This window comes from Ptychodera flava, chromosome 7 (assembly GCF_041260155.1).
Source record: "Ptychodera flava strain L36383 chromosome 7, AS_Pfla_20210202, whole genome shotgun sequence".
NCBI lineage: Eukaryota > Metazoa > Hemichordata > Enteropneusta > Ptychoderidae > Ptychodera > Ptychodera flava.
The window spans coordinates 41800823-41813632 of NC_091934.1; the positions used below are offsets into that span (position 1 = coordinate 41800823).

Here is a 12810-nt window from a genome sequence, read left to right on the forward strand (position 1 = left end):
CACCCTATAAGAATGAGATGAATGAGATTAGTATAAATAACTGGAGCAGTCGTGTCTCAAAAAGTACATTACGAGGGCAGGGTCGTCTCACAGCAAGGATAATACTTTGTAGAATTATAGGGTGTCAGATCATTTACGAGAATTAAATACGCTTCGTCACTGCTATTACAGAAGGATAAGAGGAGAGTCTGTCTGTTTTGCACACGCCTTTAATGTAAATGAACAGTTCACACTTCGGTCATTTAATTGTCCGACTTTCGCACTTTGGATGATACGTAGTAACAGCAGTAAAAAGTCATAATAACTGACAACGCAGTATAACTTACTCGACTTTAAAACAATTTCATTATATTTTCTAGAATAACACACAACGATCAAATTTCAATTTTTGAAAACAGGGAAAGTAGCAGATTATCTACATGCCAAAGAAATTATCGAAATTTCATCTGGTCTATTTCGGACTGACTCATATTCTCGCTGTATTTTCGACCATTTTTTGGCAAAAAGATAAATTTATTCCAACATGTTGGCAAAGAAAACAAATCTACACAACTGTGTATGTGTCTAGCGTTTTAACAAAATTACAATGCAACTTGTCTGAAAAGGAAAAAAATCAGTAAAGTATCATCATGTAAATTCATTCAGGACGGATCCTTCTCCTCCAATTATTGCAAGGCTTGAAATTTTTGTGACAAACTCCTCAGCTTTGTTCATCAGCTTATAAGAGAAATATAATGTGTTCATCTATGAAGAAAGATAACATTTTAATTGCATAACATAGGATTGAAGGGAAACTTTAACCCCATCATCAAGAGTAGCTAAATTCGACAATGTTATATACACCGCCGCCAGCAAATAGCGCCACCTACGCCCTTACAAGAAGTTGATACCTGCTACAGTACAACAGTGAGTGCATCGGTGAGATACCTTAAACATCAACAATTGTCTTATAGGATTTACAGTCAGCAACCGACAATCCTCGCTTTACTGACATATTATTTTCAGACTTGAACTCTGAGTTTTCCGGTTTACAATTGGACTATAAGCAAGGTACTGTCTGCTGCACGATGACACTTTTCGGAAAGAAATAGCTTTGTCATTTCGTCATGAATTATGTTGAAAGTGAAAGATTTAGTTCTGTAAAGCATTCTCTTTCAAAGTCAGATAAAAAATCAGGGGTCACCGTGCAAACTGTGGTAAATGAGAAACCTTTTAGTTTAAATGTACCGATGTTTGAAATTTAAAACGGCCTACATCCCTGTGTTGACTCTTTTGGGGAAAATAGCTTTTTAAATTTCACAAAAATAAACCTTTGGGAAGTTTACTTACTCCAATAGCTTAAAATGATCCCGTACAAATGGCAGATCAAAAGTTTTGTAAAATTGAGAATCCAGTTATCTGACTCAGAGGCGCATACTACCTAAATAATGGCCTCCATTCCTGTGCACCCACTACCTACATGTCTCCCGAATCCTAGAAAGACTTCACCACTGAGTAAACTACTGTCTGTGTTCTCCTGTGTATTTTATGTCCATTGTTGCTCACAAAATCTGAAAACCATTTCAAAAAAGGTAAAAACTTTTACTAATGTTGTTCCTCCTAAACTGTACCTCAAATACATAAAACAATGGCACTCCACACAAAAATTAAGCAAAGTGTATATATATATATATATATATATATATATATATATATATATATGTCTGTGTTCTTTTATGTCTCTTATGTCTAATATATATAAAATATATCTATAACGCTCTGCTTAGCATCGACTGGAGCACTGTAAGGTCCCATGAGAACATCTGTATACTTCGATATACATACATACATAATAAATATATATATATATATATATATATATATATATATATATATATATATATATATATATATATATATATATATATATATATATATATATATATATTAGACATAAAGTAAAGGATGTCCTTCATAACTTTTTAAATTGATTTCAAATGGTAGTCCATATCGCTTCAGTCCTCATTCCTTTTTCTAGGTTTTCGACGAAACCCAGTGGAGATTGCTTCAAAACTCCTCTGCTTGGTCTCCGGCACCAGGAAATAAGCAAAGGCGGTGTAGTAGATCATGATCACCATGAAGATCAAGAACATGTAGGCGCCAATGCCAGACTGTAAAACAGGAAATGAACTAACACTGAGTGGTCATCAGACTCGACACAGGAATCAGGTAAGTGACATTGTCACGCAACACGCAAGTACAAACCCTAAATAAAAAAAATATTGCTACTTTCTATTGTACGTTTGAAAGTCGAAATATATCATATTATGCCCACAAAAACAACCCAGTCTATACATCATGCAATGTTAGTTTAGCAACAAATGAATTCCAGTTCAGACTAAAATTCACATGCCAACAATAACGTATGAAAGTACACAATTATGTAATTTGTATTGTAAAATTGAACAGAGTAATTCGACATGATTTGGAGCACAGAACAAGAAACTGCATTTCACAAGTAACGAAGATCATGGAGGAGTTGGATGGAGCTATCCAAAGTTATAGCTGTTGCCGCGTTAATAATTTTCATATTAATATGTTTCCACCGTTTGCTAAAACGTAACAGAACGTTTACGGTAGTACCACAGTGCAACTCGAAAGTGCAAAACGTAAACTTTTGCTAACACTTTCTTTAATGGATCTCTCAACCATTCTCTTTCAAAATCAAGAATAAAAATCAGGGGTCACCGTGCAAATTTTGGTATTCGAGTAACAAATTACCGAAGATTTACCGATGTTTAACATCCCTGTTTTAACTCTATAGAGAAAAACAAAAGTTCGAATTTTCGGAAAACTTAGACTTTAAAAGTTTTCTAACACCAAGAGCTTTAAAATGAAGAATTGGAAATTTTGGAGAGTCCAAATATCTGTCCCCGAGGCGCATTCTACCCTAAAAGCTTACCTGCATGTATGGAAATAGAAATGTAATAAGGACACCACTCCACCACTGAACTTGTACGCCTAAACTAACAGCTGCTGGCCTTGTACTCTGCGACCAAAGTTCTGGCACAATGATGAAGTAAACAGTGGCTAGAAGAAAAAAGATGAAATAAACCGTCCAATTAAACTATTTGTCGGACAAATGTGCAAACATTTAGTATGGTAAGTGTGCGCGTAAGCCTCGTTCACATAAGAAACTTTAGTGGTGGTAGAAAATTTTTGGCAGCGCTCTATCGCAAGCATTTGTTGCGTTGAAAACTAGTGATAGGGTACTACATAGTTTCTTTTAAGCATGTATGTATTAAAAAAAATTGTTGTGTAGGTCTTGTTGATCTGACATTTGTTCTACGAATACGACTATGAATGTCCTGTCATATAGATGACCTAATATGTAGCAGTATGGTGTTGACGTTATTGACCTATCCTCAAACCCTTGATAACATACCATTTCACAATCTTTGTTGCTATTTTGCAGATGTCTGATAACATGAGGAACATTCGTTGTGTTTCGTTGGAAATCATATCCACTCGTAATGCTAGTGTAAACTTGCAAAACCCCTATCGATAACTATTAATTTCATTTATAATCTTCCTCAAATACAGGTTCACATTACCTGGTCCTATTGAAAAGAAGAATATTGACGCAAAGATGCAAATCATACTGATATAAGCCCAGGCATCAGCCTTCTCAGGATTCTGTGAAATAGATGTATATACAGTGTTAGGCTAAAGGCGATTTAGTCTCTAAAAAAGTCCCCCAATCATTGTAACTGTAATCTTTAACATCACTGATTCATTGTGAGGTTTCGCATTTTTTGCTCACAATGAGTCAATGATAACGAACTACTTTGGAATGTTACACTATTCGTCAACGAAAATATTGAATGAGCCCATCTCTCCATTTACAAAACTAGATAGCGCAAGAATCCAGGCCGACGATTATTTTCAATTAATAATGACTTGTGAAAATTGATTTGTTCATCAAACAAACCCCATTAGTAACATAAATGAATACATCTGTCTAAAATCGACTATGAGATGCATCATACCCCTTCGGATAGGAGATCCCATTACGCATGTTACGTGTTATATAATTTTATGTCAGGTACATTTTATACACAAAATCGGATATATATATTGTATCTTATCCTGAGATTTATTCTCTTGACTACAGACAGATAACTCAATTTGCTTACCGCAAGATTTAATGAGAGGGCAATAATACCATTCAGAAGGACCATTGCCGCAAAATTGTAGAGAATAAGAGGTCTTCGACCGAATCTGTCTACCAGAAAGATCTAAAAGAAACTGTTTTCATTAGTATAATCTTCTAGAGTTTTGCACTGTCAATTAAAACTAATAATTGGCTCAAGGCATATTAGAAAATTCACGCACGCGCACTGCGCGCAAAAAGAATTTTCTTTGCGTTTGACCTCAAAGCCTCTCTCCCTTTCATTAACGAAATCTAATAAGTTCGAAAAATTGACGGTGAAATAATTGAACCGCAAAACACCATAAATTGGTGAAATATATTGTCGCAAATTTCAGCTGTTGACAGATATTTGAAACGATATTCGGAACAAAATCTGAACGGTTAATGAGTATCATCACGGTGCAAAAAGTTGTTAGACGTTATCATGGCACACTGGTACAATTTCTTTTTACCATAATCGCAACAGAGGTAAACTATCTCCCTCAGAACGCAATGGGCTTCGTCCGTCACGAATGTTGTATTATTCTTTCTAAGCACAGAGAGTTTCATCGGCCATTTTCATGGTCCCCTATATGACGTCACATATGTTCTTTCTGGTGGTTTAAACTTGTAGAATGCAAAATTCACTTCTTACCAATCACCTAGAGGAGAAAGTTTTAACGCACCTGTCTTTCCAATTGACATTTCAGATCGGAATGCGGTGAACTTGGCTTTATAATTAGTTACGATGAGTTAGGTAAAAGTGGTACTATGTCGTATGAGTATACTGTACTTACAGCAATGAAAGAAGCAAACAATTCGACAAGGCCAATACCGAGAATGGCGTAGCTCACAGCATCCGGGTCATTAGGCCAAATCATCTCAAAGACGAAACCAGCGTATTGGTAAGCTGAAAACAGTGATGCATGATGGGAAAGTGTCGAAAGCGTAATTATCAATATCTTTGTTAATAGAATTAATGCAATCAATCAACTTATTCCAAAGGTTTATTTTCAGAATGTCAAAACGAAAAAAGGTAGAGTTTGTGTGACATTTGTGCCAAGATTAGACTGAAAGATAATTAGTCAAACGAAATTATGATTCAGTAACCATCAAATATCAACATTCATCAATATCTGTATGTTTGTTTGTGGACTTACATTGCGCTTAACTATTGAAAGAACGTGTGTTTACGAGACCAAACTGACAATAGGCTACAGAAAAGGGATTCACATTTATTATTTTGTGGTGTGCCTAAACTTTGAAAACTGTACGTTTCCATCAGACTCTTACCGCTGGGATGCCACATAGCTGTATGGACGACATTATCGTTACACTGATCAGGAGAGGTCGGCGATAGTTCGGATTGGTGAACAAACCAACTACTCCAACTTTCTCTTCTGTTAATTCTTCTCTGTGTTCGCGATTTATCTCATCGACCACCCAGTCGACGTCAGAGGTGCCGTAGTACTTCTTGATGGCTACCGTGATTGATGAAACCAGTGTTAAAATGGATGGCAATGGATAACAATGGTTTATTATTGTCAAGAGACCGTGCCGAGTATGAAATGTTGTAAAATATGACTGATGCTAATGATTGTCCCTATAGATGTTAAAAAATCCAAAATCTCTTCCAAACGCCCTCAACGACGTCTCTCTATAAAGTTTCATTAACTTGAACCTCAATGAGGAGAGTTGGGGAGGGGTAATCAGAATATTGAAATATCAAATATTACCTCGTTTTGCTGATTTTGTGTTGAAATCTGTTATGACGAGCCAGCGTGGACTGTCCGGACACGGCGGAAATAACAACAGATGAATCGCAGAAATGACCCCGGTCATCGAAAGTAGAATGTGCCAATTGTCTTCTGTGTTTAATACAAAAATGCCTAAAATCTATGAATTGTGAAAAAAAAAGATAATCAAGAAGTTGAAATCAGATCAGAAGGGTGCTGCCTACAGCACTACCTCTACAATCATTGTTAACTTTTGTGGCAAGTTCCGACAAACACATTTAGATTTTAATGAACGCAACCTGACTTTGAGTTCAGCATTTGGGTTGGAAATGGATTCAGAATCATAAGGAATGCAGTGAATATGTATTTTACTCACAAATATTGTGAGCCAGCTACTTAGTTCATCGACACTCATTTTCTTTGCTAATTTTGCTGAGCTCTACCACAGATCTCTACCGTCTATGGCTCTACCCTACATGGTAAATTGTTCACATGTGCTTGCAACAACGACGCATGCGTGATTGCAGAGCAACAGATTGGGTGACTGTACCTTTCTCTTGAATTTGAAAATCGTATGGCCGTATTTTAATACCGAAAAAGACTAAATTCATCATCTACGGTAGAAACACATTTGTATTAGATATTACCTGGGCCAACAAAATGCACAGGGCCAGAAACACTTTCTGGGAACTGCCAACTGCGCCTCGATACTTAATTGGTGAAATCTCTGCTAGGAACATCGGTGTGATGCCGAACGCAATTCCTTAAAGGAAGAAAATATTCAGTCACAGAAACAAACATGTAGCCTGAGAATGACAAAATCTAAGCTGCAAGATTCACAATTTGGTAAATTAAAGGACCTGTTCAGAGTCCAACCTCTATGCAATGTACTGAATCATATGGGACAATATATACTTCTTGAGAACGAGGCAAAGCGGGTGATTACCATACGAATATATAATAACGTAAGAGACATAAGCGAAGTAACTGGGAAAAAAGATAAGACACTATATTAGACTCTAATCTATTGATGAAGTAATTCGAGATGGCAACAATATCACAAACATGCATATATGAACAAAACAGATTTACAGTTTTTGTTGTCGTATGATTTCTCATATCGTTAACTTTGAAGACAATGTTATTTGCGACAATCCTAAGTGAGGAATTCGTGCCCTACAACATCTGTCGATGTTTTGCGCATTTTTCAATGTTCTTGTCGTTCGTATAAAATAGTTGTCTGGCATACAACATACCACCATAGACGCCATTGACTGTCCGTGACATGATGATCAGCTCAAAGTTGTTTGCAATCCTACTGCAACCAGACATTAGAGCAGCGCTCAGGGGTAAGAAATTCACGAATAGCAAGCCATATTTCCTGTCAAGAAGGAAAGTGATGAATTTACCGATACAGTCAAACTCCGTCCCCTCAGATTGGTTATAAAATGTGTCCACAGAACGAGAAACTCGTTATGTGTTAAACAGGCCTAACTTCAATCACAACTGTGCTGCATTAAACATTTCCTTTGTATTCGGGTTGGCCGTTTTGCGGCCAGGCGTTGCTCGGTCGTATTTTTCAAATATTTGAAAAGAATATTCGATAGTTTCATTCTCGTAGAAGTGAAATAATTTGAGAAGCCATGAAAGATACGCCTCAATGTTTGACTTTCTGCATACCTGCCCATAATATCGCTTATCGATGGAGCAGCAATCGCCCCAAGAGCGCCCCCTATCAGGTATGATGACGCTGTCACTGCCCAAAGCCAGTCCATGATGTCTTGTGTAATTTCACCGTAGCGCTCCGTGTACGATTGGTTGTAAAAGTCTTGTATGTACTGAAATGAAACAAAAATCGAGAGCCTTAAAAAGCTTGCTTTTCGTATGACCGGAAGCAGTCCTTTTCTCTGGGAAAGACTGTCACGAGAAATTATCCACTGTAGATTTCAGTAAGGAACGATCTGCAAACATTATCATTCTTGATATAGATATTTGAATATAGAGTGTTTCTCACTGGCGGGGTCCTAACTGTTCGGTAGATCTCTATCACTTAAATATTCCACACAGGTAAAGTTAAATGACCAGACAAGTTTCAGCTCAGTATAAACTGCGAAATGATTAGTCGTGTACTTAACATTCAAGCAATAGATCAAACCCGGAATTCGAGTGGACCACGGTATAAATAAACCCACGTTTGCATAGACGTACGTCTATTTCCATTTACTTCCGTTTGTACACAATGTGGATTTGTTTGAACCGTCATCACGTGTTCTCTTAGTTGGGCGTACTGAGTCTGTAGAACGCATCACATCCTTTTTATTTCACAGTAGAATGATTTATTACTAGTGTAATCTCTGGTGCACAGTGCGTTAGATCAAGAGTCGTTAACAAATGTTAACATACCTTGGTGGGTGCCGCTAACACACCAACATGGTAACCATACTGACCGATACAACAGAAGGACGCCACCACCGACGCGTACATTAACCATGATGTTAATCTAACCTGAAAGGACGCATTTATAAGACGTCAATGATCATTACGCCCGAATTCGTCATTTCCATGGTTTATATAGTAATAAGAGTAGATCAATGACTCATTCTATGACACATCTATTCTATCGTATGTACCGTGTGGTTCGGAGGAGTTGCCAATGTCCTCATGTCATAATTCCCCTCATTTCTAAATTTTGTTAATTCTATCCGAGGTCATGACAAGTTCAGCCCGAATCTAAATTGGCTCACAACAGAGTGTTCAAATAAAATAATACAGCAGTTTAGACGCTTTTCAGATCTTTGACCGCTCCAAGTTCACCGTATGTCTTCAAAATCATCCAAAGCAACATCAAGCAACGGGGAGTTATGTAGGGAAGTTACTCCAACATTACGGTAAGGGATCAGGTAAGTCAGTGAAATTTGAATAAATTTGATGTCTAACAGTCTTATCAGAATCAAATTAAATATTGAACCGAATTTGCGTTTTGATCAGTCGACCAATAAGGTCAAAATATTTTTGATAGAGGTAGAATTTGGTCAGATTTCAAGGCCAGTAGGTTTTTGTCGAATTGATTGGAAACGCCGAGGTCAAGGGGTCAGATGGCAATGCCTGTGCGAGGCCAAAGGTTATCAAATTAAGAAAAAATAGTTATTTAATGCCCCTTTCTACGACCTTTACATCACCTGACATCCTAATATACCTGTAGTGGTATGTAGTATTCAAATATCGATATTTTACTCCCAGAACAATTCAGTTTTTATCTGAATATGAGGCATTTTGGCAATTCTGTATAGTCTGTAGTGAAGTAGTTGGCTTCTACAGAGTGCACAACACAAATGGTAGGTCATGCCAACGAAATTGCTACAAGAGGATGTAAAGTCATGATTGGAAGTTGCAAATTGGATAACAGTATTTCAGAAGGGAGCATATATAATTTACAGTGTGTAAATATGGAAAAAATATACGACAGCGTCTCGCTGTTCATATAATGACATTGTGAATACGATATTCACTGCGATAGTGGCAAGTTTTCTTCTAGAAACGTGTCCTTGAGGCTATTTATGTACTCTTTGAAGTGACGCATTGAAGGATATGATCACGTGATAAAGTGACGTCATTAATTGTTCCAAAAGAGAAAGGGTTCACACTGAAAGTCTCTTCAGACTGAACTTAAGTCATAATTTTTAATGTCCTTTGGTCTTTTTTTGGAACGTGATGGCGCAAGTCTTTATACAGTTTTGCCATAAAAACTTCTCTTAAAGCCAACACAATACAACAACAACAACAACAACAACAACATTCAATATTCGGTAAACAAAGCGGTCGGTCAACCTTACAGTAACTTAAAATAGCTAAGATGTGCTTTCATAGAATTATTTTGCTCATAACGGCATATTTCGCATCCAAATAAACTAAAGCAAAGGATAAGGTCAGCAACTAAACAATTGCAATTTCATTGTCAAAGACATTGAAGAGGGATATATGCCACTGTGAATGTCTGTTCCGAAGTCAGAGAAGTGGTTTCAGGATGAAAGCAACTTTTGATGTGAAATATTGCCAAAGCGTATTCATGAGAGTCCAGAAGTCCAGATCCATGACTTCTATTATAACGTTGATGATGGCAACCATCACAAATGTAACTCTACAAAATACCAGAAAATATCTTGAGAATGGCAATAAAGCTAAGTGGTAAGCTGTTTTCTGAAATCTGGAAACCTGCCAACGCGTCTATGGCACCAAGTCAAAATATCTTCCCTTTATTGCTCTCCTAAATTGACATTATACTGCATGTTGCTGACTGCATGCGGAATTTAAAATAACTTGCCGATCGGTTTGGAAAGACAATAGTTTCAAGACAAAAGTATACGTGTCGTGAACAGTCGTACGCGTGAAGACCGAACGTTCATCCAATGAGACCAAATTTTAATGAGATCACTTTTATTTAGATCACTTTTACTGGCAGTTTTGTTTGTCACGTATTTCAAATTTCAATTGTTCACATTTGACGTTTTAAGAGCTCTAGAGTACTCAGCCGCCAAGTAACCGAACTCCGTGCTATATACGCCCACGAAGTGTAGGCAATGTTTAAATCAATTTATACATATACATGACCCTCTTCGTTCAATGTGGACGGTCACAAATCGTGACACTTTAGTTCATTGGTACAGGTATTCACATGACCTCGCTTGGGCTTACGAGCAATACTTAACCCCAAACAAAATGCCTCACCTGTTCTTGCATTATCCCTGTCCGTTATAAACGACTCAAGCAATAATTTTGTCACCACAGTTGGCGTCGACAGACAGGTAACATCTACCCAGATTTTATCGCCATTGTCACCGATGTCTCACATATCACAACGGACCATTAGTGTGGTTCAACAGTTAAGTTGTCCAAGCTGTCGATGTACCGTCTCAAAAAGCAACAGAAGGTGCTAAAACATGCGTGAAAGGACAACCGCTGGACCCGTCCAGCATGTTTTGAGGAGTCAACAACGAGTGCCCTTTACTTTGTTAATCATTAAACGCGAGACAGGTCTTAAATCACTCTGACCGACAGTGGATACACTGGAGTCGACTGGACCAAGTTGTTTTAACTGGTGCTGAGAAGTCAACTGTGACCTTAAAGGTGTAACTTCAAGGCCAATACACTACTAAGCCATTCGTATTGAAAGTGACAGGATAAGATTGAATAAATCTCTGATAATTAACAATTTACAAAAACTTGATCAACAGGTCTCATAATTTTAACATTGAGGTAATGAATAAAAATGTCTGTATCACTCATTAGCTCATAGCGTACCTGTGTCAGTCTGTCTATGTGTCTGAATGTGTGATTGACCTTCTGATGGCTGATATCTTACATGTAAATACTCGGTTGAGTTAAACTGAAATTTAGTGCAATAGATGCCGATTATGAAAAACGGGAAAGTTTGTTCATAAATAATGGTTTTAGTACTGGTTATTTTGAATTAGGTAGGGGAGTAAGACAAGGAGACCCTTTGTCTCCAATGTTGTTTATTTTGGTGTTGGAATCATTGTTGTTATCTATAAGATCCAACAAAGACATCTCTGGTGTAAGAATTTTGGGATCAGAGATCAAAGAAGCAGCCTTTGCAGATGACATGACTTGTTTCTTATCTGATGAGGAATCTGCCACAGTATTATTTAATGTTCTTGATATTTTTAAGGAGTGTTCAGGACTTAAAGTTAATGTTGAGAAAACTGAAGCAAAATGGCAGGGAAAATGCCTGAACAGAAAGGAGAAACTGTTCGGGGTTAAGTGGCCCACATCTCCTGTCAAAATTGTTGGTATTTACTTCTCCTATAATGTAGAAGAAGCAAAGAGCTATAATATTACGAAAGCAATGAACAATATGAAAAACAATCTCAGTACTTGGAAAAGTAGAAAGTTGTCACTGTTTGGTAAAGTTCAGATTATTAAAACCTTTGGCATTTCACAATTTACCTACGCTTTCAATAACATAGCTATTTCAAAAGATGTCATCAAGGAAATTCACAGGATTATTTACAATTTTCTTTGGGATGGCAATGACAAAGTTGCAAGGAAAGTTATGATAGGAGATGTGGGCCAAGGTGGATTAAAAATGCCGAATTTGTATATTATTAAGAAACATCAGAGAATTCAGTGGATCAAACGTTACTTAAACCCAGACATTAAACATCCTTGGAAACTATTTGTTAAGAGTAAACTTAACTCAGTTGGAGGCGAAATGTTATTTAGATGTAATTACAAAACCAAGAGTATTCCAATTCAGTTCTCAAATTTTTTCACTGAATGCCTCGACAGTTGGTCTGATGAAACAAGAATGTATCAAGAACGCTATAGCCAATTGATTTGGAATAATGAAAATATTACTATAGGGGGAAAACCTATTTTCTATGAAGAATTCGCTCAGAATGGCGTTATGAATGTTTCTGATTTAGTTAATGAAAATTGAGTTATCCCTTGGTCTAATGTTGCTAAAAATAATCTGTCACTAATCCATAAATTAAAATCGTTGGGGATTTTTTCAGCGATCCCAGATCAATTAAAGAATAAAGAAAACTGACCAGAAGAAATGTTTTTTTTTTACATTTCAGAACAACCTATGCCTTTAATGTCATTGAAAAGTCATATAATTAAAAGGGAATTGATTAATAGAGTATTTACTGTACCTGTAAGTATACAGAAAATTCTTGGTAATTTACGATGGGGAAAACTTTATGAGTTAATTATGAAATGTCGCTTGACAGTAACATAAGATAATTTCAATTTAAGTTGTTACATAATGTATTATATGCAAATCAAAAACTGCATAGATTGAATCCCCAAACGTTTCCTGATGAAATATGGACTTTCTGCCATAATTTTCCGAAAACTCTTGAGCACCTGTTCTGTAAGTGT

General features: G+C 36.8%; 2 protein-coding genes across 3 annotated transcripts; both read right to left on the reverse strand.

The window, feature by feature from the left end:
• Positions 1-1933: 1933 nt before the first annotated feature.
• On the reverse strand, positions 1934-5209 carry LOC139137577 (solute carrier family 2, facilitated glucose transporter member 1-like). Of its 2 annotated transcripts, XM_070705753.1 has the most exons (5): positions 4969-5209; positions 4176-4277; positions 3594-3675; positions 2942-3069; positions 1935-2150 (listed from the first exon to the last, which is right to left on the reverse strand). In XM_070705753.1, exons 1-5 carry the CDS (start codon positions 5050-5052, stop codon positions 1995-1997), a joined length of 552 nt encoding a protein of 183 aa, XP_070561854.1. In that variant the 5' UTR covers positions 5053-5209; the 3' UTR covers positions 1935-1994. The 2 variants fall into 2 exon arrangements, with proteins under 2 accessions (XP_070561856.1, XP_070561854.1); XM_070705755.1 differs by lacking the exon at positions 4969-5209 and having other exon boundaries at positions 1934-2150; positions 4176-4960.
• A 191-nt stretch (positions 5210-5400) lies between these two features.
• Positions 5401-10911, reverse strand: LOC139137578 (solute carrier family 2, facilitated glucose transporter member 1-like). Its single transcript, XM_070705756.1, has 7 exons — positions 10633-10911; positions 8311-8412; positions 7588-7745; positions 7164-7288; positions 6555-6670; positions 5908-6067; positions 5401-5652 (listed from the first exon to the last, which is right to left on the reverse strand). The coding sequence occupies exons 1-7, from the start codon at positions 10642-10644 to the stop codon at positions 5453-5455; spliced, it is 873 nt and encodes a 290-aa protein (XP_070561857.1). The 5' UTR covers positions 10645-10911; the 3' UTR covers positions 5401-5452.
• Between the last annotated feature and the right edge of the window lie 1899 nt (positions 10912-12810).

What these genes read in the sequence shown, in the direction of transcription:
- LOC139137577 (XM_070705753.1), bottom strand. Translation starts at nt 5,052, where the DNA reads ATGATTTGGCCTAATGACCCGGATGCTGTGAGCTACGCCATTCTCGGT. An exon ending in TGTTTGCTTCTTTCATTGCT is followed by an intron (nt 4,278 to 4,968) that starts GTAAGTACAGTA and finishes AGTTTCTTTTAG; the next exon opens with ATCTTTCTGGTAGACAGATT. An exon ending in CTTCTTTTCAATAGGACCAG is followed by an intron (nt 3,070 to 3,593) that starts GTAATGTGAACC and finishes TTTTTCTTCTAG; the next exon opens with CCACTGTTTACTTCATCATT.
- LOC139137578 (XM_070705756.1), bottom strand. An exon ending in TGTGCATTTTGTTGGCCCAG is followed by an intron (nt 6,068 to 6,554) that starts GTAATATCTAAT and finishes CACAATTCATAG; the next exon opens with ATTTTAGGCATTTTTGTATT. An exon ending in CACAAAATCAGCAAAACGAG is followed by an intron (nt 5,653 to 5,907) that starts GTAATATTTGAT and finishes CAATCACGGTAG; the next exon opens with CCATCAAGAAGTACTACGGC.